Source organism: Pinus tabuliformis, chromosome 6 (assembly GCF_031772625.1).
Source record: "Pinus tabuliformis cultivar Carrire ecotype Pingquan chromosome 6, CPIR1, whole genome shotgun sequence".
NCBI lineage: Eukaryota > Viridiplantae > Streptophyta > Pinopsida > Pinales > Pinaceae > Pinus > Pinus tabuliformis.
This window is the reverse complement of record NC_142292.1, coordinates 228,942,121-228,968,689: the sequence shown is the minus strand read 5'-3', so window position 1 is coordinate 228,968,689 and position 26,569 is coordinate 228,942,121. Positions and strand designations below refer to the sequence as shown.

Genomic DNA, 26,569 nt, shown 5'->3' with positions numbered 1-26,569 from the left:
TTGTTAGCTCTGCGACATTCTCGAAAGTTGGAGGCCAACGTGGCCCTTGGTCGTGCTCAAAGAAATCTCATGGTGGTTGCCCTCACCTTCCCTTTTTACCTCTCTTACCCTCCTTTGTCTTTACTTCCCATGCTTTCATTCAAAACCATAGTCAAAGCCCTTTCTGAGTCCCGGGCTTTAATACACAGAAAACCTTATAAATTCACGACTGCACGCTTACCCGCCTTTGTAAAGCCACCCTACAACCCTATCCATTGATCTCTGCCACTTTGATCTAATGGCTCCCATCGCAGAAACCCGTGCAACCGTTCCCCATCGTCCGATCATCTTACCTCGCGATCAGACGGCGATCGCACCTCCCGCTTTCGCAAGCTGCCCGCACATTAACTCGCAATCACAGTGGTTTTCCTCCCGTCACATCTGCCACGTGTCGTGCATTAAATGGTATTGCGCACCCGTGTATGATTACCGCCATCCTCTAAAAGTGGTGCGGGAAATACTACCCACCACCGAAACCGCCTTCCCCGTGCCGTAACCCCCCACGCATCTTTCCCACCTGATGACCGTCGGATCCGCTGCGTCCAGATCCAATGGCCCATGATTGCCCACTCCCGCTTCTGCCTGATTCCTCCTGCAAAACAATCTCCACCGTCGATATGCGCGATCTGACGGCCGATCCTGCTCCGCTGACCAAATCTTCTATCTGCCATGCAGTACGCCACCTTTGATTATTTTATGCCCCCAAAGGACGAAGGCGATCACCTACAGTACCCGGAGCATTCCATCTTCAACCACTGCATTCAAGGAACAGAGTGGCCAAGAAGAAAAGGACCAGCCTCGAGCAGTCAAATGCATTCAATGGTTATGGAGTTTCATTCATATTACACGCCACCTGCTTAGAGAAGGACCGCCGAATAGTAGAAAAGATCAATTTTGTTCATTAAAGCACGTAGATTGCAGCAGAGACCCATATCAAATAGTTAAAGTGGTTGGTGGACCATTATGACCCCTCCACGCATAGAATAGTAGAGAATTTTGTAATGAAACTCTATATATACCCAGCAAACAGATGTAATCAGGGTTGATGGTTGTTGTTTTGATGTAAGGTTCAACTTCTAGAGATTGTAACTACTTTGATACTTGCAGCATCTGGTCTTCATTTTCTGTACTTGCAGCATCTGGTCTTCTTTTCCACTTCTATTCTATTCTAGGTTGTGCCTGTTATGAATTTGTTCATGTACTCTTGATATTTAGCATTAGAGGGGCTGTCATCCCACCTCTGTGTTGAAGTCTATTATGTATCATTGAATTTGTTATGCAGGTTTATTTTTACTTAGTGCCAGAGAGCTGTCATCTTGTCTGTGCATTAGGAAATAGATTGGCAGACCTCTTTACTGGTTGCAGCCGGCCATCACATGGTCTTGTGCATCTACTGGTGTGATCATTATTCTCCATGTTCACCTAATCCTCTAACTGTGAGTAATTGGTGGTCTAAAGCCTTGTAGTCTAGGGGTGTTCACCCATGTCTGAAGTTAAGCAAAGTAGAAGTGGTTATCTGGCTTGAACAAGCATCATTCCTTCCATTCATCTATTCCCAACATTTTTGTTGAGTTTGTAATGTTCCCGAGCATCTCCGAGATACAACCTAGGAGAGTTTCTTAGGGTGATAACATTAATTGGTGCCATTGCCGGGGAAAGGAGATTGAAGCTCAGCTTCCCTGGGAGATGAAATAGTTCTAGATTTTGATGATAGACAAAGTCTGGGAACATTTCTGGTTGTAATCATCTATCTGGCGACTTCACTGGAGGAAGACCAACCTTTGGCGACTCCACATCATAGTCCTGGCTTAGTTTGTGAGGCATGCTCGGAGAAATATTCAGAAATCACCAGCTAACCCAGTGCACGATCCTGAAAAGATCATTAAGTAGAAGAAAACATCATAGAAAGGAGCATTAGGATCAGGTAAGCCTTAAAAGTTCCATGTATCTCTGCTAGTGAAAAATCACCTTCAAAGATTCATAAAGCTCCTGTTCATTCATTTCCCTTTCGGATCTCAGTCCAAAGAAAGCATCCCATACAGTCCGTCATATTCCTCTGTTTATGTCATCCATTACATTGCTTCATACCATTCAGTCTACCAGTATCCTTACACCTAACTCCAGTCATTGCAGACCAGCAAGCCCTCACAAAGATAGAAAGAATCATTGTTGCTAGGTATGGACCCTTGGTCTTGCCTATTCCTTTAAATGCCATGCCTGCAGGAGATTATCAAGAATACATGCCTAAGTTTATTGGTACAGAAGGAGTAACAACTGAAGAGCATCTAGAGTCTTTTCATTGTTATGTTGATAACCTGGATATCTATGAAAAGGATGTGTGGATGAGGGTTTTTGTCCAAAGCCTAGATGGGGAAGCTAGAAAATGGTTCAGAGAATTACCCCCTAGGTCTATTGCAGACATTGAGGCTTTAGATGATGTGTTTCTAAAGCATTGGGGGGATAAGAGAGATCTGCTCTATTATCATACTGAATTTGGGAATTTGCAGAGGGAAGATGGTGAGCTGCTGCCCGATTTCAACATCAAATTCAACCATATGTACAGTAGAATACCAGCTGAAGTCAAACCTACCCCTACTTCTGCTATGCTCACTTATGCTAATGCCTTCGATTCTCAGTTCTACCTGCTGATAAGAGAAAGAAGATGTGCTTTTTTCGCTGATATGAAAGATGGAATTAGAATCAAACATCATTGCTACAGAGAGGCTCGAGGTGATGCTGATAGGAGAAGACAGGGTGGTGAGTCCTCATCATCCTCAGATCTTAAGATCAATAAAATGGCCAGGATGATAGAGTTATTAGACTCTGAAGTTTCTAGATTAGAGGCTGAGCAGTATTCTGAGGAAGCAGGAGTTCCTTGTTCCTTTACTCTTCCAAATCCAAATCCATATAGAGGAGCGAAGGAGCAGCTGCAAATTTTGTAGAGAAATCTAGATGCAAACGAAAATCAAAGGGTGAAGACCCTTTTTTAGAATATAGTCATGGAAGAAGAGCAGTCTGAAGAAGAGGAGGAGGTCCATGGTTTGGAAGATAAGGGCAGTGCCCCTTTCCTAACTAGAGTTGCCTATGAAGAATCATTATCCAGAGGTACTGCTCATGAGTTTGTTGTACCTACAGAACAACAAGCTTATCAGCAAAAGCAACCAGCAGTAGGTCCTACCATCCTCAGAGAGTTTGAGCCCAAAGCCAGTGTAGCTTCCGATGACTATGCAAATCTGCAACTTGACCAGCCTGTTGTTATCCCCAACCCAATGATCAATAAGGTAGAAGAAAGCTCCCCATCATCTTATCCTTCTCTGTCTATTCAAGTGACAATCCCTCACAGTTGCCCACTAGGCATTGAGGCAGGCCATAACTCAATGCCCAAGGCTGATACTGATCACCTCAGTCTTGATATTCCGATGCCTGCCCAAGTGGCCTCCACACAGCTTGAAAGGGTATATTTTCAGATGGCAGATGAAGAGGATGCACCGTTTTGAGACTCCTCCTTGGATGAGGACTGTTCTAAGCAAGATGCAGGAGTAGATGATATATTTGTGTCCTCCACACATGAACACATTGGTTCACCATTCATATTAGTTGTGTAGGCCACAGATGATAAAGACAAGTACACAACAACCATGGTTATTCCACAGGTGTACAAAAGCTCCCATGAAGAACATCCAAGGAGGACAGCATACAGGGAGGGGATGAAGTTTGGATCATCTCTACCTGACAAGGTCAAATGTCCTAAAATGTTTGAGGTAGATGATCAAATAAATCCAATTTTGCAACTCTTTGATGAACCGCTGACAGGCCGGCTGAGAGGAGGAGAAATAGTTTTGAGGGTCCAATAGATGGCCCGTTTTTGAAGATTTATGTTGTTTTCGAGTCTTAATGATTGTAAGCATGTCCTTTTACAGGTTTTAGCAAAGACTTAATTAGACTCCATGCCCAACGGATACTAGGCAATGCTTTTAAACATGTTTTGTATGAAGGCATTGGTCTGCAGTTCTTGAGACCTCAAAGGGAGGATCTCATCCCCAAAAGGAGCCAGTGTTAGCTCTGCTACATTCTCTAAAGCTGGAGGCCAACTTGGCCTTTGGTCATGCTCAGAGAAAGGCTCGTGGTGGTTTCCCTCACCTTCCCCTTTTACCTCTCTTACCCTCCTTTGTCTTTACTTCCCATGTTTTCGTTCAAAACCATAGTCAAAGCTCTTTCTGAGTCTCAGGCTTCAATACACACAAAACCTTATAAATTCGCGACCGCATGCTTACCTGCCTTCGTAAAGCTGCCCTACAACCCCAGCCATTGATCTCCGCCACTTTGATCTAACGGCTCCCATCGCAGAAACCCGTGCAACCGTTCCCCACCGTCCGATCTTCTTACCCCGCGATCGGACGGCGATCTCACCTCTCGCTTTTGCAAGCTGCCCGCACATTAACTCGCGATCACGGCGGTTTTCCTCCCATCACATCCGCCACATGTCGCGCGTTGAATGGTATCGCGCACCCGCGTACTATTACCGCCATCCTCCAAAAGTGGTGCAGGAAATACCACCCGCCACTGAAACCGCCTTCCCCGTGCGTTAACCCCCCACGCATCTTTCCTGCCCGATGACCGTCGAATCCGCTGCGTCAAGATCCAATGGCCCACAACCACCCGCTCCCACTTCCGCCCGATTCCTCCTGCAAAAAATCTCCACCGTCGATCTACGTGATCTGATGACCGATCCTGCTCCGCTGACCAAATCTTCCATCCGCCATGCAGTACGCCACCTTTGATTATTCTATGCCCCCAAAGGACAAAGGCGATCACCTACCAGTACTCGGAGCATTCCATCTTCAACCACTGCATTCAAGGAACAGAGTGGCCGAGAATAAAAGGACCAGCCTCGAGCAGTCAAATGCATTCAATGGTTATGGAGTTTCATTCATATTACATGCCACCTGCTCATAGAAGGACCGTCGAACAACAGAAAAGGTCAATTTTGTTCATTAAAGCACACAGATTGCAGCAGAGACCCATATCAGATAGTTAAAGTGGTTGGTGGACCATTATGACCCCTCCACGCATAGAATAGCAGAACATTTTGTAATGAAACTCTATATATACCCAGCAAACAGATGTAATTAGGGTTGATGGTTGTTCTTTTGATGTAAGGTTCAACTTCTGGAGACTGTAACTATTTTGATACTTGCAGCATCTGGTCTTCATTTTCAGCTAATACAAGCTTCTTTTGCTATTAATTGCTCACTGTCCACTTCTATTCTATTCTAGGTTGTGCCTGTTATGCATTTGTTCATGTGCTCTTGATATTTAGCATTAGAGGGGAAGTCATCCCACCTCTGTGTTGAAGTCTAGTATGTATCATTGAATGTGTTATGCAGGTTTCTTTTTACTTAGTGCCAGAGAGCTGTCATCCTGTTTGTGCATTAGGAAATAGATTTGCAGACCTCTTTACTGGTTGTAGCTGGCCATCACATGGTCTTGTGCATCTGTTGGTGTGGTCAGTATTCTCCATGTTCACCTAATCCTCTAACTGTGAGTAATTGGTGGTCTAAAGCCTTGTAGTCTGGGGGTGTTCACCCATGTCTGAAGTTAAGAAAAGTAGAAATGGTTATCTGGCTTGAAAAAGCATCATTCCTTCCATTCATCCATTCCCAACATTTTTGTTGAGTTTGTAATGTTCTCGAGCATCTCTGAGATACAACCTAGGAGAGTTTTTTGGGGTGATAACAGGACCATACAAACTGCTCCATGGGCAAGGTGTGATGCATACTGACTACCTAACTAGCCAGGTGCGATGCATACCCAAATGGCCTTCAGTGGGGTACGATGAGTGAGAATAGACAAATGGCAGAGACTATTTGCAAGGTGGATGATCATGGAATCTTCCAGAAACTTCTCTTGTGACACTTTCCTCTCTGAATTCACACAGGGATGAGTAAGAGATCATGAAATCTCCAAGTGGAACCAAGAACTATCAGTGGAATGACACTAATCAAAAACCCAGAGCTAACTCACACCCTTACAAGACATCTATATATGGATCCCTCATCTAAGAGATCTGGAGGCTAGAATTTTGTATTTTGTAAGGAAGTGTTGTTGGTTTGTTGGTGAGAAGAGACATTGCATTGTTGGGTGATTTGCTTGTTCATGAGATGAAGAGGACTTCTACAACTAGGTGGATGATGTTGGATCAGACAGTTAGGTTGTAATCCTCTCTTACATTACTATTAATAAAGTTCTTTGAGTTTTCCTCCATATGATCTCGTATTTGTGAATCTTATTATTTATAAATGCAATTGTATGGTCAATGCGTTTCTGATTCTGCATTGTTTGTGATGTTTTATATAGAGATGCTCTGATAGTTTGTTGTTACTTTGACTCTACAGGTACTCTTTGAAGCGAGACAAGTAGGAGAGGAGTGGAAAATTCTATCAAGGAAAGGAGAAAACAAGCTAGGATCAAAGCAGAAGATCCAGGTTGGTCTTCTTTTCTTCTCTTCCATCTATCACACTTAAAAGAACTCTTGAAAAGATTTCATTGTTTGTTTCTAAGATAGCTAACCGTCTTAGTGGGACTAGCAATTTGAATCGACACTAGTTTTCCCTGAAACAAAATGGTGACTCCACTGGGGAGCGAATAGTTTGTTTTGTTTGTTTATTGTTTGCTTTATAAACTACATACGGAGCCTGAAGTTAGCCAGCTAGCCTTCGAAATGCCTTTGCTATGCAATTGCGAAGTAGATAAACATTGCTTCAGTCAATATCTGGGTTGGTTTATGAACTAAACATCTGACTTACAAAGCATCCTAAGTGCCCTTGTGGTAGCTCAGAGCCTCTTCATATCCTACCCTTATGCTTTGTGTTTACTGTCCATCATTACTCAGTCTAAATCATTGAACTTAGCTGCAAGTTTTGAGAAAAAGCCAAGCTCAATTTCACTCCCCAGCCCATCGCACTGTCTATAACTATGCAACCTGCATGCATCACACCTCCCGTGTGTTGCAGGTGAGATGCATCCTTGTTTCCCCCGATTGCACCATTCGGTGTCATCAACCCCTGACAGTCAGGTTGATAGCGCACCATCAACTAGTGAAATCGAAGTCAACAGACAAAAAGGAAAAGTTAGAGTTCCATGTAGGTTATGTGAAGGTGATCACACTCTTCACCGTTGTCCTTTTCTGGACGAAGCCAAAAGAATTTTGGATACCCTTCCTGCTTCACCGCAGCAACTTCCACCTGGATACAAGAAACTCTTACCAAGTCCTTCACTAGTTGAAAACCCGATTGACATAACTCAATTGTCGATCGAATCACCTATCATTGAAAGTGAACCTTTTGAGTCCATACTAGATCAAAGTCAACTAGGCGAGATGGTAGTTGACCCAGTGTTGCCTTCAGAAAATCCACCTTCAGATGATATAGTTTCCAAAGAGGATGAGAACGACACCGTTCAAATTCTTTTTGTCAATATAGAGTTTAATGAACTTGGGGGAAATCCGCCCATTCCTTCACAACAGGAAGAGACCCCTCCAGTTCATGAAACTTATCCAGACATTTATTCGGTACCTCCTCTGAGCAGTCTAGTCATTTTCTTTGATTGGAATCAACTAGCAAAACCTCGCCTTCCATATAATGTACCATTCTGAATCATAGTACAATTTTACAAAATGATTGTGTTTGGCACAATCATAGATGAAGGGGCTTCGGTGAGTATCCTTTCCTCAACTGTTTGGAAAGCGCTTGGTTCACCATCACTTTTGCCTGAAAATCAAAATTTGTCAGGCTTCAACAAAGGAACCAATCAACCGTTAGGGATCCTTCCAAAGTCACCAATAACTTTGAGAAAGAAAACCATTTATTTGAACGTGATGGTAGTCCAAGGTCCACTAGATTAAAATCTACTCCTTGGATGTGATTATATATATATAGCATGGAAGCCATTGTTTCTACATTCTTTCGAGTGATGTGTTTTCCACATGAAGGTAGACTAGTGCAACTTGTTGACTAGCCTTCATTTCCTAGTCTAAACACAGCTATAAATCAACCATCATCCCTAAATGGTATCTTCGCATCAACAACGTCTTTTCCATCTTCATCCCATCCACCTAATTACCGCGAGTAGTTCGATGAGTGCGTGAGATTAGGGGGTATGCACCCTAGTCTGCTTCGGCAGGCAAACCGAGAGGAAAAGAGAGATTTTCTTGAAAGGACATAATACTTGGACCGAATAACATTCCCGTATAGGTTATGTGATCAGTCTGACGCGATTATTTCCTGTGTACGATTGTGAAGCTTACAGCATTCATCTTCATAAGTTATGTGATTGGGGCTCATAGCAATCACCTTCATCCATTTCGATGGGCAAAGCAAAGGAAGAGATTTTGTCGGTCGACAGAAACAATCCTGCCTAACCGCAGGAACTTCCATTTGGTAACTTAGAAACTCTCCTTTTATTGAAAGACTTGGGGGCATGCAAACCTTTGCATGCAAGTGAAAAGCGACCTTTGATTTTCTTAGTTTGTAGGTTCTTAACCCTTTAACCTCGTAGCTCGGTCGTTTCTAGCTTACATAAAAAGGTCATGAGCACATGTTATAGTAGTGATCAAGCTCATTAAAAAATAAATCTACTAAGAGACATTATCAAAAAACTAGTAAGAGCAATGTTCCCGCAAGGTTCAAGCTCATTAAAAAATAAACATTCACTAAGCACATGTTGGCATAAGGTTCAAGCTCATTAAAAAATAAACCCGCCTTTGGTAAATAACCTTTGTGATTTCCATGCTATCAGCCTTTTTGAACCTTAGTTGTGTTCCTACCATCACTTCCATTCATTTGGCGACCATACGCTTCCACTTGATTGTTTACCCTTTTGAGGAACATCTGCAACGAGTGATTCTAATTGCCACCCTCTTCACACTGCCATGTTTTGAGAAGTTTCAAACTTACCTGGAACCAGTTTCTACCCAAAAATACCACTCGTTCCTCAAAAACAAGTTCCTTTTAAAATCCTTTTAGACTCGTTAAATATAAAAAGATTGTCGAGCTATTGGCCTTTCCAGCTCATTAAAGTAAGGGGAACGCCATCCCTCTCATATATTTTAATATTTTTGGACTTGAGGGACTATTAGACAAAAAGATCGATTGCTTGTCTTTGTCGACTCGTTAAACTATCAAAAAGTCATCACTTTCGTATTATTTTATACCTTTTCGAACTTAAGGGATTATGCCACGAAAAATGACTATTGGAGTCTCCTTTTCTTCCCTTTTCAAACTCTCTAAACATGAAAATGACCGAGTTATCTTTGCTGTTAAACTCGTTAAAACAATAGAGACAAACGTGTCCACCCAGACAAGAACGAGTCTCACTGACGCTAGGCTCGCTAAACACAAAGCGACAGGTTTGCCCGAAGGGCAAATTATAGACCAAGCATATGTTATCCTCCTCAAGCTTGTCAAAAATAAAGAGGTACTGGTCAACAATGACTGGGGAAAAATGGGAAGAAAATGTGAAGAACTTTATTGGTAGCAAGTCGCTCTTGAACATGACACTTTCACTCCATCACCATGATTGAGTTGGGTTGGGTTTTTCCGTTCACCATCACCATTGGTCCTTCGTACCATCCATGGGGTTAATGCTACCAAGTTCGTATTAGTGTCACCAATATGTTCAAGATAAGTCATTCATAGAATTCACCATCCAGAAAATGCCTCATCCACTGCAATACATCCACCCTTCATTTTTCATGGCCACCATTCCTGAACCTTATATTATCATATCGTTTTCACCTCCACAAAAATCACTTGCTCCGTTTCACATCATAGATGTGGGATACATCAAGGCCCTCCTACGACAAGTCACTTCTTGTCGACATCAGCTCATTATCCAAGAAGTTGACTTAGAAACAACCCTTTCAGTGCTTTGAAGCTTGCATGCCTTAATGGCAAGTTTCTCACTTCTGGCGACAGGTTTACATCAATGACCTTCAACCGAAAGAGTTTGTGTGGTGTTCAACATCAGCGCATATATTCACACCACGTGAATTGTACTATAGTACCTTAAGGGTCATCATCATTATCGGTGACTCCTCTCACATCTGTTAACAGCTTACATCATTGGCTGGTAATCAGGCGATGTCTTTCCATGTTCGACTTCAGAACATCTTTTCACATGGATCGACTTGTGCATCGGGTGAAGATTACACGAGTTTTGAAGACCCTAGATCTAGTTTCATCCATCTGGGCTATGATATATTCAGGAAAATAAAGACATCAATTGTACATAGAAGCTGCATAAATGGTCATCTAAACCAGAGAAGATGACTCTTCATGCGAAAAATCACAAGTCTGCAAAAGAAGACGATTGTCTGTCCTATGTACATGAAAATGAATTTATAAAGCTGAGCATGGGAATGCCCACCTCAGCTAGATCATGAAAATAATATGATGATGATGTATTGTATTGTATCTTATACAGGTCACCTTCCAGTTCGAATACCTCGGATCCTCATGAATAAAGCATTTCACCCGACATCAGAAGATTTACGACCTCATGCTTTAGGGGCTAGTTGTTATAGACATATTTGGGCACTGCAACCCCAAACTCATATGTCCATAAACTAAGGGCTCCTTAGGTCCCTAAAAGTGTTGTTTCACACCCTAATCGATTACATCATTTCCCAGAAGTTCCACCTGAAAAACTACTCAGAACTGGCCAAGACTAGACAATACAGACTGCTCCATGGGCAAGGTGTGATGCATACTGACTGCTTAACTGGCCAAGTGAGATGCATACTCAAATGGCCTTCTGTGGGGTGCGATGAAAGGGAATAGACAAATGGCAAAGACTGTTTGCAAGGTGGATGATCATGGAATCTTCCAGAAACTTCTCCTGTGACACTTGCCTCTCTGAATGCGCCCAAAGATGAGTAAGAGATCATGAAATCTCCAAGTGGAACCAAGAACTATCAGTGGAATGACACTAATCAAAAACCCAGAGCTGACTCACACCCTTGCAAGACATCTATAAATGGATCCCTCATTTGAGAGATCTGGAGGCTGGAATTTTGTATTTTGTAAGGAAGTGTTGTTGGTTTGTTGGTGAGAAGAAACATTGCATTGTTGGGTGATTTGCTTGTTCATGAGGTGAAGAGGGCTTCTACAACTAGGAGGATGATGCTGGATCAAAAAACTGGGTTGTAATCCTCTCTTACATTACTATTAATAAAGTTCTTTGAGTTTTCCTCCATATGATCTCGTATTTGTGAATCTTATTGTTTATAAATGCTATTGTATGGTCAATGTGTTTCTGATTCCGCATTGTTTATGATGTTTTAGATAGATATGCTTTGATAGTTTGATGTTACTTTGACTCTACAGCTGCTCTTTGAAGCGAGACAAGTAGGAGAGGAGTGGAAAATTCTATCAAAGAAAGGAGAAAACAAGCTAGGATCAAAGCAGAAGATCCAGGTTGGTCTTCTTTTCTTCTCTTCCATCTATCACACTTAAAGGAACTCTTGAAAAGCTTTCATTGTTTGTTTCTAAGATAGCTACCCGTCTTAGTGGTACTAGCAGTTCGAATCGACACTATTTTTCCCTAAAACAAGGAGACATGACCATTAGGTGCGGGACCACAAGTAATACAAAGAGAAAGTGAGGAACCAGAGTTTTAAAGACTTTTGAGGGCTTTATCTTGTTTTCATGGCTTGATATGAGGAAATGATGCTTTAGACTTGTAGAGGGGGAAAGTATGAGTAGTAATGAACTAACACAGATAGCAGAATGTCAAGGTGACAGTTTTTAGTGTAACAGTTTGGTAGACTATGTTCATGACTCCGCATAGCTTTGTGAAGGCTCGAACAGGGAATGTTTGTCGCTTTTCCTGCTATCGCGTCGGGTTCTGATTTTGGATCCTCCGTCCAGAACATGCTTGCACAACACACGACTACACCCATCGACACAGGTGGGCATGTAGACTGCTTCATCTTGGCTGCCCAGCTTGCGTTCGACGCTGGGGACTTCCAAACCATAAGCGCATCCATCTTTTACATGCGTGTCAGTTTCCAATATTCTTCTGGTGTGTATTCCATCATCGTGGGGTGTCAAGCGCAATGCCCATTCCATCGCACCATACCATTGTTGTTCCAAAACTGCACTTTCAAATTTATCTAAGAACTCATCCACTCCTATCACCCCATCATAGGTTGGCAGTTCTCTTGCTTCGATCGTCACGCACCACAGTGATCTAATCATCATGTTGCAATTCAGCGTTGTTACTTCGTGCAACCGATTCTGCCAACTTTCTATCTCTTCATCTGAATACGAAGTACAGGAACTATCGCGCTCCCATGAGATTCTCCCATTTGCTATCGGGTTCACTCGATCCTTGTCATGCACCGTTATCTGGTAAATGCAATCCAGCTCATCATCGCTATCATCGTTGCGCATAGGCTCAGTGTAGCACGCTCCCTCGGCTGGATCTAGCGGAACTATTACGCGAAGGGACTTCTTCTTGAATATCATCTTCCGCTTCTTTAGGTTGATGACTCCATTCATATCAGTGGCCCAGTCTATTCCTAGCAACGCGGGCTAAAGATTACTGTCATCAACAATCTCTATCACTTCAAAGTCCGTCTACGTACTCGCGCTTTCAATATCAACTGTTACCCCTCGCAACCTCCCCATGGGAAAGATATTTTGTTGGTTTGCCATCCGTAATTGAATAGGGTACCACTGCAATGTGAGCTTGCCCATACGTTCCCATGTCTGTTTTGGGAGCACATTCACGTCGGAACCTAAGTCCAGAATTCCCTGATCCATTTCATATTCGCCAATCTGCGCCGTTAATCTCATCTCCCTCTTGGTGCACAGTGTATGCTTTCCTAGTTTCCGGACTATGCGTGGTTCCCTTGACCCTACGCACCTAGATATCAACTCCTGTAGTCCTCTAACCGCCTTATTATCACGTAACAATTTCATGCATGTCTCTAAAAAAGTAGTTAGCATAGAAGGATCCATCCATGTCTCTTGTTGATCCTTACTACCTGAAGTAGAGGCCTCTACGAAGCTCTTCTTAGCTTCCATAAACATTTCCTTTGCACGTTCCAAGTCAACCTCAGGTTCCTTTGTAGGAGCCTTACGAACCCATGTATCTTCCTCGGGCTACTTCCCCTTATCTTCTCCTGTGGTCGCGCTGCTTTTGAGCATCTTGTTTACGTTGGGGTCTTCTTCGCGCGGCTCAGGCCTCATCATTTGAATATTTTGCGTCAAAGTAGGTGGAAGTACCCCTTTCTCGTGCATCTGCGTGATCAACGTAGGACAATCTACCATTTCGTGGTCAAACTGAGAACAGTACGAACAAGATAGTCTCGTTGGGTTGGTACAATCGCAAGTGTAGTGCCCCAGTCCTCCACAATTGTAACAGATTAATTGTCCTCAGCCCCTTCCTGGCCCCATTCCCCCTCGTCCTTGACCTCGGCCCTGAAATCTAGCTCGAGCCATCCCTGTGGCTAGGTCGAGGCCTTGCGTTTCCATTTGCATTCTATATGCTGGGGTCCTCTCCATCATTAACTCATAGCTTCGACAAGTACGCTCATTATGGCCCACTGATCTACAAAAATTACAAAACAACTGCTGTGGAGTTTGTGTATACTTCTGCAATAGATGAAAATTGTCCGTTGTGTGTTTTCCTCCTATCTGACAGATCGCGCACCATAGCAGGGTTGTCGCACTTGGCCCTGCTTGTGCCTCCGGTCTCAATGGCATTGGCCCCCCTCCTACCAAGTAGTTTACGAATACTAGACAGTGATCCTTATCATGGCCCTGGCCTTTACATTTTATACACCACACTTCTTCGTGCGCCTCTGGTCGTGGCACCCTATCCTGCTTCAAACTTTACATCTCCAAGCATAGGTTTTGCAGTTGTGTGTGGATCTGTTGGACTCTCGAAGTCGCAAAAGTGGGCCGCAAGAAACTAAGCATGATGGGGCCCAGTGTAGCCAGCCCTACTACTGTAGAAAGTGTTGCGACCTTGCTAACATGGCTAGACTGGGCCCCATCATGCTTAGTTTCTCGCGGCCTGCTTTTGCGACTTCGGTGTCTAATTCGCTGATTTCTTTGTCCAATGTCATGCTTTTCTTCCTCAGTCGTGCCCAATATTCATCGAGTTTGCGAAGTTTCAATCCTCCGTGCCGAATCGCTTCCTGTAACTGCCTAATTCCTTTACCCAGATCCTCGCGTCCTGCCCTAACTGCAAGAGCTATGGTCTGGGGATTCTTTTTTGCTCTCTTGGTTTCCTCTCTTCTTGTCAGTGTTGGCGTCATTTCCACGCTCTGGTTTTTGCTTGTGGTCCTATAGGCCCATCGAATCGCTGGTACGTGCAAGTCCCAACCAGCTCGTCCTGTTTGGTAGACTCTGTTCATGACTCCGCATAGCTTTGTGAAGGTTCGGACGGGGAATGTTTGTCGCTTTTCCTGTTGTCGCGTCGGGTTCTGATTTTGTATCCTCAGTCTAGGACATGCTTGCGCAGCACAATTGCACCCATCGACAGGTGGGCACGCAGACTACTTCGTCTTGGCTGCCCGGCGTGTGTTCGACATTGGGGATTTCCAAACCGTAAGCGCATCCGTCTTCTACATGCGTGCCAGTTTCCAATATTCTTCTTGTGTGTATTCCACCATCATGCGGGTGTCGCGCGCAACACCCATTCCATCGCACCTTACCGTTGTTGTTCTGGTACTGCACTTTCAAATTTGTCTAAGAACTCATCCACTCTTATCACCCCATCATAAGTTGGCAGTTCTCTTGATTTGGTCGTCACGCATCGCAGTGATTTAATCATCATGTTGCAATTCAGCATTGTTACTTCACACAACCGATTCTGCCAGCGTTCTATCTCTTCATCTGAATCTGAAGTACAGGAACTGTCGCGCTCCCATGAGATTCTCCCATCTGCTGTCAGGTTCACCCGATCCTAGTCTTGCGCCGTTATCTGGTAAATGCAATCCAACTCATCGTCGTTGTCATTGTCGCACACAGGCTCAGTGTAGCGCGCTCCCTCGGCTGGATCTAGTGGAACTATTACACGAAGAGACTTCTTCTCGAATATCATCTTCTGCTTCTTTAGGTTGATGACTCCATTCATATCAGTGGCCCAGTCTATTCCTATCAACGCGGGATAAGGATTGATGTCATCAACAATCTCTATCACTTCAAAGTCCGTATGCGTGCTCACGCCTTCGATATCAACTGTTACCCCTCGCAACCTCCCCATGGGCAAGATCTTTTGTTGGTTTTCCATCTGTAATTGAATAAGGGACAACTACAATGCGAGCTTACCCATACGTTCCCATGTCAGTTTTGGTAACACATTCGCGTCGGAACCTAAGTCCAGAATTACCTAATCCATTTCATATTCGTCGATCTGCGTCGTTAATCTCATCTCCCTCCCAATGCGCAATGTATGCTTTCCTAGTTTCCGGACTGCGTGTGGTTCCCCTGACCCTGCGCAGCTAGTTATCAACTCCTGTAGTCCTTTAACCGCCTTATTATCGTGTAACAATTTCATGCATGTTTCTAAAAAAGTAGTTAGCATAAAAGGATCCATCCCTATCTTTGGTTGATCCTTACTACCTGAAGTAGAGGCCTCCGTGAAGCTCTTCTTAGCTTCCATAAACGTTTCCTTTGCGCGTTCCAAGTCAAACCCAGGTTCCTTTGTAGGAACCTTACGAACCCATGTATCTTCCCCAGGCTGCTTCCCCTTATCTTCCCCTGTGGTCACACTGCTTCTGAGCATCATGTTTATGTTGGGGTCGTCTTCGCGCGGTTCATACCTCATCATTTGAATATTCTACATTGGAGTACGCTGAAGTACACGTTTCTCGCGCATCTGCACGATCAACATAGGACAATTTACCATTTCGTGGTCAAACTGAGAACAATACGAACAAGATAGTCTCGTTGGGTTGGTACAATCGTGAGCGTAGTGCCCTAGTCCTCTGTAATTGTAACATATTAATTGTCCTCGGCCCCTTCCTGGCCCCCTTCCTCCTCGTCCTCGACCTCGGCCCTGAAATCCAGCACGAGCCATCCCCATGGTTGGGTCAAGGCCTTGCGCTTCCGTCTGCATTCTATATGCTGGGGTCCGCTCCATCATTAACTCGTAGCTTCAACAAGTACGTTCATTATGGCCCACTAATCTACAGAAATTACAAAACATCTGCTGTGGAGTCTGTGTATACTTCTGCAACAAATGACAATTGTCCATTGTGAGTTTTCCTCCTATCTCACAGATTGCGCACCATAGTGGAGTTGTCACGCTCGACCCTGCTTGTGCCTCCGGTCTCAATGGAATTGGCCCTCCTCCTTCCAACTAGTTCGCGAATACCAGACAGTGATCCTTATCGTGGCCCTAGCCTTTGCATTTTATACACCACACTTCTTTGCGCACCTCTGGCCGTGGCGCCCTATCCTGCTTCAAACTCTACATCTCCAAGCATAGGTTCTGCAGTTGCGCGTGGATTTGTTGGACTCCCAATCCTGGATCTTATATCAGTGTTTCATGCAACCTCATCGCCATTTCCAATGCTTCTGCTTGGGTCAAAAGCTTCTGCTGTGACAGCGCCATCCTCAGGTGTGGTGTCAAAGACGCCACAAACCACGCGTGGTGTTGCGCATCCGTTAGCATCATATTAGCCTCATGGATCGTACTCTTCAATCTCTAATCCAGATACCAGGGGTCTCGCCTGGAAGCATCACGATCTCCTTAAATCCGATGATTGACTGCGTCTCTGATTTCGACCAGCTAAATTCTTTGTTCAACGCAATCTGGATCTCCGTTATTCCTGCATTTGGGTGATCATTCGAGTGCTTGATATACCACGTCAACGCGCGATCCTGTAGCACGCTTACCAATGTAGCCTTCTTAATGTTATCATCTGTAACCCCTTGTGCTTCCCACACTGCTCTTACCATGAACCAAAACTGATCTGGGTCCTCATTTCCTACTCCTCTGAATACGGGTAGCTTAATCGCGCTCGCCATACTGAATTGTTGGTTTGGTGGTGGTGTGGGCGAAGATGGAGGTGAAGGAGGTGACGTGAGTGGTGGCGTAAGTGGGGAGGGTAACTGCGGAATGCGCTGCCTTATCAAACTGACCGCACTCCTCAGAGAAACCCGAGTGTGCTCTTCCTCGCTCTCTCACGAAGGTGAAATTAAAGGACTATTTCCTAATCCCTCGATCCCTTTGTAAATCCTTTCGCTCTGCGTTGTTCCAAACATCAATGTATTCACATCACCCGTTTTTCACATAACAGCTTCTTAATCCAGGTATTCAAAGATTTGATATACTTACCACACAGTCCCTTGAGAAAACGTCTTTCTGCTTCGTTGTAGCTTATAGTCATGTCTATCGCAAATTCAGTGATAAACCCTCTTATTATCCGATCGAACCTATGGTCTACGCCCCGCGCGATCTTATCTTCTGATGCCTCTAGCCTACGCACTAACTCTGGAGTCCACACTATCGGTTTATCGAACTTATACCTTCCCTGGCTGTCGGCTAACCTCATGATCCAATCATACAGCTCTGAAGAGAAGGACGCGAAGAAGATCTCGTGGATTTCCGTATATATGTAGCGATCCAGCCACCTCTTCTCGGATATCTGCGGAGTTTTGTTTTCTTGTGTCACAAACTCGTGAAGCTTCTAATCTAACCAATCCTCAATTTCCTTCTTCATAGGGTTCCAGTGTTCCGACATCAGACATCTCCTAGGCAGATTTTGATTCCGACAACGAAACCATTTGTTGGCTTATTGGGGCCTGACCCAAGCTCAGAAGTGTTTTAGCCAAACAAATCCTGAAACTACCGGCCCTTTCAGTAACAGTCCACAGAGTGCGAACTGAGGTCTCACCCGAGGTAGTATGGGAGGGTGCTGGAACCAAGTTTCCGCACCCTAGGGATGTCTTGATGAGGTCTGGAAAGGTCGCGAATCAATCCTGTGCGCTTGCGCTACTCCGCGCAGCTGTCTGATCTTCATGTAGCTCTGTATAGAGCGCGAAGAGGCACTGCTTAGATCCTTTACCCTTACAGTGTTATTATTATAGATCTGACTTAATTTTGTGGGCCCATTGTTCTTATTTACTCTTTTAACATTTATAACCAGTGTGCGCAATCATACACTGTAAAGAGATGCAAAGATATAACCGAAACATAAACATACAGATCAAATGCACAATATTCCAAAATCAACTTATCTTTTATTAACCTTCTGTTCCAATACAATTCAATTCCACCCTGCACACTCAGCAGCAGGGGCCTGCGCACACAACTGCAGACTCTACCAAGCCTCTGCGCACATAGTTGTAAAGCCTTTTCTTACTCTTACAACCCAAGACTCGGACTTACAAACTCAGAGCAAATATCGCATTCAAAAACCCATACCACTTAAACTCAATGCTAAAAACTGCCTTCTACACTTAGAGCAACACTCTATTTATACATTCCCATGGTCCACGGACCATGGGAAGCCAATACACTTTACATTCCCTTACATTATTTGAGGGCAGACAATCCTTTGATTTGACTCATTACAATTCGCGCTCCGCGCACTTCGTGGAGCCTTTACAATATCATTACCCAAAATTGTAAGCTTTAAGCCCCAAAACCGTTACACAGGGGATCCGCTTCCCATCACCCCAAACTCCCCACGATAAGGTTATATGGGGGACAAGCCCCCTCATTATGAATTGGGGTCCAAACATAGCTAATTATGCAAAGAATACAACACATACTCAAAGCTTTTGCAATAAGACTTCAATGTGTTCATCAATAAAATAATAAAATATAAAATTTTAATATATCATAAAAATAAAAAATAATAAAATATAAAATTTTAATATATCATAAAAATAAAAAATAAAAAAAATGGCTTGCCTAACATTTTACATTTACAAACAAATAGATAATTGTTATACTTTCCATTTACAAACAAATAGATATTTGTTATAAAAATAAAAAATAAAAAAAATGGCTTGCCTAACATTTTACATTTACAAACAAATAGATATTTGTTATACTTTCCATTTACAAACAAATAGATATTTGTTATACTTTCCATTAAGATTAAGATTGGAATTTCAAAATAAACTCAATACTCAAAGTTTTCAGACCTTAACACCATCCACCATCCATTTCACAGTTTAACAATTAACAATTTCACAGTTAAGGAAAAAAATTAACAATTTTTAAATTTTTAGACCATATTTGATGAGCAAATAACGGTTGATTTGCCGATCAGATTCCATCCCTATTTCTATTATAATATTTTTAATCCAAACATAATAATCACACTAATAAACAGTATTGATTTCAAATGTATATAAAAATAAGTATAACTAAGTGCATTAAAAGCATGATTAATGCAATGACCAAGCATGCCTAATGAAAACAACTATGATGACGTGTTCCATCCCTATTTCTATTATAATATTTATAATCCAAACATAATAGTCACACTAATAAACAGTATTGATTTCAAATGTATATAAAAATATAACTAAGTGCATTAAAAGCATGATTAATGCAATGACCAAGCATGCCTAATGAAAACAACTATGATGACGTGTTGCTAAAAACATTCACCCATCTCTTTCCAGTGTTAGATTCTCCATTCAAAACGCGTTAAGCATTTGTAATTACAAAATTGCATACGCGTAGTCAAAGTGATGCACAGCCGCATGTCGGAAAGTTGGATTTGGATATTATATAAGCAAATGAATTACAAAACAACTAACTAATATTTTTTTTTCAAGTAAAATATATTGCACACGGACCACATTCAACAGAAAATAAAGTTTCTGCATACGATGTATCGTCCCGTTAACGTATTGGGGAAAATTTGGGGAAAAAATGGAACGCAGACCGCCATACGTTGTATATTCGAGGAGAATCGTACTGTGGACACTGGACAGCCGTCATCACAGCTGTGCGAATTCCCTGGATAGATATACAGAAAAGATACTGGATGGATATTTATTTGAGTGAAATGAAAATGTGACCGCCAATTTAATGCAATGCGATCCGCAGGCGTTTGTGGTGCAGCTATCAAGAAGAGAAAAGCAGATTATGATTAGACAGGATTGTCCATATATAGACGGTACGACGCCGCGTGTGGTGTGCCGCATGCACTATATACAGAAAACGAAATATCCATTTGTATATTTGTGCAGTCTGACTATCGTCGATCATTGTGCAATGCGCGATAGCAAGCATTAGAATTCAAAGTGTTACCATCATTTGCAAATCATGTATCAGAAATAATCCACAGGAAATGAGAAAAGGACAGGGCGAAAGAGAACAAACCAGAGAAAAATGGCATGACAGCGACAAATCGAAATAGACGAAAGAGATAAAATGATTCCAGTCAAATGTACACCTTTACCTCTTACAAAATGGAATTCAAAATGGAATTCCAATTCCAAACTATGGCGCATATACAAAAAGAGAGAGAGACAGGCATCCACTTGCTCAAAACTCCAAGACAAAAAAACACGCCGGAATATAGATGATCCACAAACCTTCAAATATTGTATGCAAACAAACGATAGGCATGGCTTGGGTTATAGGCTGGGCCGGGCCGGGCCAGACCGGGCGGCTTGTGCTTTTGTATTTTTATCTGCACCCTCCAGCAAAATTTGGTAATGCAATGTACAGGGAGGACAAGATCTTTTGGGTTAGCTTCGACCAATATGCGGTCGGTTACTGTATGGTTTTACGCCTTTTCTTGGGCTAGCAAAATGAACTGTGAGAGAAAAACAGCTCCACCTCTTTTTTCATTTTTTTTTTCCACTCTATACTGTAAACAAAAAGTACAAAACGCCTTCACATTTCAGAATTTTTACTCTTTGCCGGCTGTGTACATCGATCTCTTCCCAAAAAAAGAAAAAAACCAACACATGACCACTATATGTGCCAATTTGAAAGCCCAAAATTTTCGCAAAGATTCATCCCCTTTGCTGCGGCTGCTAATTTCAGTTCTTCAATTGGCAGCAGCAGAAGTGCTTGCCATTTTGGAAACCGCCTCGGCCTTCCAATACATGGCGATATCTTGCGCGATTCGTGTAGCGTCCTGCGAAGCTCCCAACAGTCCTTTTCTTGTAAATCCCACCGCATACAGACCATTTTCTCCCTTCCAGCCGTTGGGGAAAGGCCTTCTGGGGAATCCATCTTCTGCAAAGAACTGTCGCTCCTGGTCACAAAAAGGGGATTTCAAGATTAGCTCTCTGTAAATAAGAAAAAGACCTCTCTGTAAATGAGAAAAAGACCAGCGAAGGCGAAAAGTTTTATTGGGTCAAGAAAGCAGATTATCTACCTTGAGCCACAAGGGGACATTGCTCCTGTAACCTGTTGCTAGAATCATGGCATCGAAATCTTTCTCTTGCCCATCTACGAATCTTGCTCCGCCAGAAGTAAGGCTTTCTATTGCCGGAACAACCTGCAGCAATGAATAAACACTCGGTTTTTAAACAAACATTCCTTCAAAATTAAGAACAGCACTCAAAATTAAGAACAGAACACAAAGCAGAGGGCCACCGCTCAATTGGCGATGTAAATTAATAACATAAATCAGAGGTTCATGACTCACAATATAAATCAGAGGTTCATGATTCAATTGGTGATGAACTTGTTATGAAATAATTTCATAGCTTGCTTATGGTTTAATTGGTTATCACCCTGTTATGAAATAATTTCATAGTTCATGGCTTACTTTTCTCTGTAATGACTGTAATGATCATGGTTGCTGGTTCTGTCATAACCGTGTGTGATAATCGTGTTATGAAATAATTTCATAGTTCATGGCTCACTTTTCTCTGTAATGACTGTAATGATCATGGGTGCTGGTTCTGTGATAACCGTGTGTGATAATCGTGTTATGAAATAATTTCATAGCTCAATTGATGAACATCATGTTAAGAAATAATAAGTAGAACATTCAAAGTTCAAACACATAACTAAAACATTCAAAATTCTTCAAAGTTCAAACAAAAACCAGAAGTTCACCTCTCAAAGTTCAAAAACCATAACATAAGTAAAACATTCAAAGTTCAAACACAAACCAGAAGTTCACGGCTCAAAGTTCAAACAGAAACCAGATATTTACTGATCACTTTCGGCTAAATTGGTGATCACCATATTATGAAATAATATGTAAATCTTTGAAGTTCAAATCCCTTAGAGCAACTGGAAAAAACCAAAAACCAAAGAAATAAAGTTTATTTCTCTTACAATACCTTGATCTTGCCTTGTCTTATTTTAGCCAGCGTCCCAACGTCCAACACTGGTGTTTTGCCGAACTTATTCTTGAGTTCCAGCGGCCCCATTTCGGGCCTTCGAAGCCCATAACGACTGGTATTACCAAGCATGAAATACGCCACCAATAACAACAGGCGATCCACTAACCATAGTGGTAGCCACTTTGATAACAACATTCCTAATCCGAACGTTGACATCCCAAGCATTTCTCTTGGCAAAAGATGCACCTGTATTCAGAATGAGGATATTAGCAATTCATTTCTAAAAAAAATATCAAACTGAAAACAGGAAGAGGGATTTTATTTTATTGTAAGCACTCACATTGTTGCGGGCAACAATGAAAGCATTGGCATTGTGATCGGAGAGATCCAATGACATCTCCATGCCGGAATTCCCACAACCCACGATGAGCACATTCTGGCCTTTATAGTGTACACCGCTTTTGTATGCACTGGCATGAATAATGGGTTTCTGGAAATGTTCTAACCCAGGGAAGTGCGGATATATTGCCTCTGCATTTTCCCCAGTAGCCACTATGAGCCAACGGGAACAGTATTCCTTCTCCCTGGTACTACCCTTTCCCTCTTCCTGGTTCCTAGTTCTTACTCTCCAGAAACCACAGTTACTGTCATAGGAAGCAGATTCAACGCACACATTGAATCGCGGATGGATATTGAAGCGCTGGGCATAGGACTCCAAGTACTCAACAAACTGCTGCTTGTCAGGATAGGCGGGGAAATGTTCCGGGAAAGGCATCAATGGTAGCTCGCAGAACTGTTTGGGGAGATGAAGCTTCAATCTGTCATAAGCTCTCCTCTGCCACAACGAAGCTATGCAATCCGACTTCTCTAGTAGCAAACTGGAGACTCCTTTCTCGTGCAAGCAGGCCGCTGTGGCGAGGCCTGAAGGGCCTGCCCCAACTATTATAGGGCCATCCACACACTCGCCTGACCAGCTCAAATAACGGTCGTGAGCTTCCTTGCCGCTTTGCTCTGAGAAACAATCCATTTATGAAGCCAAACTACAAGACCCAAGTTTTTTTTATAACAGTAGAGATTCTGGAAAACATATACAAGACAAGAACGAAATCAACATTCCAAAAAGCAGCTATATTTGAGATCTGGTGCTGCTGTGGGTATTCATATTCTTGCGCTCTTGTCTAAATATAGTCTTGTCACACTTGAGGAAGAATTGTAAGCTGAGCAGAGCTTAGATATAGGGATGGCGTAGGGATGAGTGAAGGAGGCTAACGAGGTGGTGATAACTAAGTAACCGAAGAGTATATTTCCAGCTACGAGAATAACAACTGTGTTAAAAGGTGGCTCTAGGTCTAGCCTAGAAACAGGTGCCCACAGAGCGAGAGCAACACGTCATATGCCCCTCCCGATGCGTGCGAGCCTGCCATGTGGGGTGAACCCAAAACCCGTTGACATAGTGGAACGGGGGACGTTGGGATCGAGTTCCGCGGGGCGACGAAAACGGAAAGCTGCGCCAATCTCCAAAACCTAACTGCGAGCACTGCAGGGACCTTCACAGATGTGCCCCTCTAAATGACGGTTCATGCGTTGGTGCCAACAGTAACAGGGTCCGTCTCCGGATGCAGCCCCGGGGACTTTACGGCGCGGATCCGAATCCGGATCCAACCCAGGGGATTTCACGGATTGGCTTCTTTTTTCCGTAGTCTAACACTTGTGTTTTAAGTAGTTTTGGAGGTTTTTTTTTGTACTTTTAGGTCGGTTTGTCCAGTCACAATTTTGATGGGTGATTTCTGCATAATCAAAATATGTTAGAGGCTTTTCTAGCTTCATTTCCCCGTAGTCCAACTGTTGATTTTAGCAGTTTTGGAAAAAAGATTAAAGTATATTCTTTTGTCAAATTTATTTGAAATTAGGTAAGTTGGGTTGAATTACAATTTTGCTGGATGATTTATGTATAATCAAAAGATGTTTGAGATTTTTTTTTGGTTGTGTTTTAAGTAGTTTTCAAGGTTTTTTTGAAAGTATATTTTTAGATCAAATTTGTTTGAAATTTGGTAGGGATGTGCTGAATCACAACTTTGCTATGTGACTTTTGCATAATTAAAATATGTTAGAGATTGTTTAGAGTGTTAAATTCATTTATGTATTAAAAGTCAAATTTGTTTGAAATTTGGTAGGGATGTGTTAGATCGCAACTTTGCCAAGTGATTTCTGTATAATTAAAATATGTTAGAGATTTTTTAAAGTGTTAATTGTTTGAAATTTGGTAGGTATGTGCCGAATCACAACTTTGCTGGGTGATTTCTGCCTAATTAAAATATGTTAGAGATTTTTTAAAGCGTTAAATTCATTATGTATTAAAAACATATGAATAAGCATAAAATATGCAAAGTTGAATCACAACTTTGCCAGGTGATTTCTGCCTAATTAAAATATGTTAGAGACATTTTAAAGTGTTAAATTCATTTATGTATTAAAAACATATGAATAAGCATAAAATATGCAAAGTTGAATCACAACTTTGCCAGGTGATTTCTGCCTAATTAAAATATGTTAGAGATTTTTTAAAGTGTTAAATTCATTTATGTATTAAAAACATATGAATAAGCATAAAATATGCAGAGTTGAATTACAACTTTGCAAGGTGATTTCTGCCTAATTAAAATATGTTAGAGATTGAATCACAACTTTACCAGGTGATTTATGCCAAATTGAAATATGTTAGAGAATTTTTAAAGTGTCATATTAAAAACATATGAATAAGCATAAATATGCAAAGTTGTTGCTTAGTACATGCCTCATTCAAAAAAGAGATTAATAATTTTAAATAATAATATTAACTTTATATATATATTAAACATACTTTAATATAATTTTAAACTAATATAATAAAAACTAATATAAAAATTTAACATAATAATAGTTTAATAAATTTCATATTACACTTGTTTACATCTTGTTGGTATGTATTTTTTATGCAACTACTTGCTTAAATTATGGTGGGAAACTATCCATATGGTGCAACACTTGCTTGTGGGCAACTATCCACATGGCATTATGTTGTGTAAAGACGACAATAACAATCATTACTATGACACGTGAATAAAAGAATTTTAAAGATTCATATTACACTTGTTTACATCTTGTTTGTATGTATTTTTTTATGCAACTACTTACTTAAATTATGGTGGGAAACTATCCATATGGCATTATCTTGTGTAAAGGCTACAATCACAATCATTATTATGACACTTGGTAAATAAAATCTTTTTAAAGATTTTATGTCTTTTGTTAGAGTTGGTCTTTCACAATGCTTCCTTTCCCAAGGAGCTATCTACGGCGAGTTGTAATCTCAGAGAGGGACTTGCATCTGCTCAGTTGTCATAGTTATCCTTAATCGACATTAAGCCTCCTTTATTACTATGTAATGGAGGTATTCTATATACTTTAACATAACATTGTGACTAATACAATACTCTTACATGGTATGAGAGCATGAATTGAGCACCAAAATTAAATTGTGATAAGGTGATGCTTTGTGGACCTAGTGCAAAGAATTTGATTTAAATCACAGAAGTTAAAATGGAGATCCATACACAACTCCCTCGCCCCAGTTGCCTGACGTCCACAACAGAGCTTTCGTCAACCTACTTGACATAAAACTACGATTACTCGAGCATGAACACTGCATCCAACGCCATGCTCTAGGTCAATGTTTCTTTTATTATAATATTCAAGCAACTTCTGGTTTGTGAAGCTCAAATCTCCATTGTGATATGGGTTGTGGCTCAAGAGCATATTACTAGTTTTTATGGCATGTAAAGATTTTATGTTACACCAAAACCTGCAGGCCTTCGTAAATTTCTAAACCATTATCATTATCTTTTTGAGTGGTCCCAGGGTAGATCCCAGAGTGACAGCAGTTAGTCCACATGATCGATTCCCAACAAGGTGAGTGTGAAAATCCAAAACCCCACTCAAACGCAAATCAAGGAGTAAAGATTTTCCATTACACCAAAACCCGTGAGCCTTAGTAAACTTCTAAACTACTATCATTACTTTTTGAGTGGTCTCAAGGTGGGTCCGAGAGTGGTGATTAGTCCACCTGATCGATTCCCAACAAAGTGAGTGGTGAAAATCCAATAATTTACATCTTAAAAAAATATTTTTTTAGTTTTTAAAATATTAAATTTAATATTTATTTTTTTCAAAACTTTAATAAATTTCATAGAATCTCT

General features: G+C 41.8%; 1 protein-coding gene across 1 annotated transcript; it reads right to left on the bottom strand.

Annotated features, from left to right (window-relative positions):
• Positions 1 to 19,921: 19,921 nt before the first annotated feature.
• Positions 19,922 to 23,936, bottom strand: LOC149258264 (putative indole-3-pyruvate monooxygenase YUCCA9). Its single transcript, XM_089414954.1, has 4 exons — positions 22,675 to 23,936; positions 22,332 to 22,580; positions 21,413 to 21,535; positions 19,922 to 21,289 (listed from the first exon to the last, which is right to left on the bottom strand). The coding sequence occupies exons 1-4, from the start codon at positions 23,359 to 23,361 to the stop codon at positions 21,080 to 21,082; spliced, it is 1,269 nt and encodes a 422-aa protein (XP_089271080.1). The 5' UTR covers positions 23,362 to 23,936; the 3' UTR covers positions 19,922 to 21,079.
• Between the last annotated feature and the right edge of the window lie 2,633 nt (positions 23,937 to 26,569).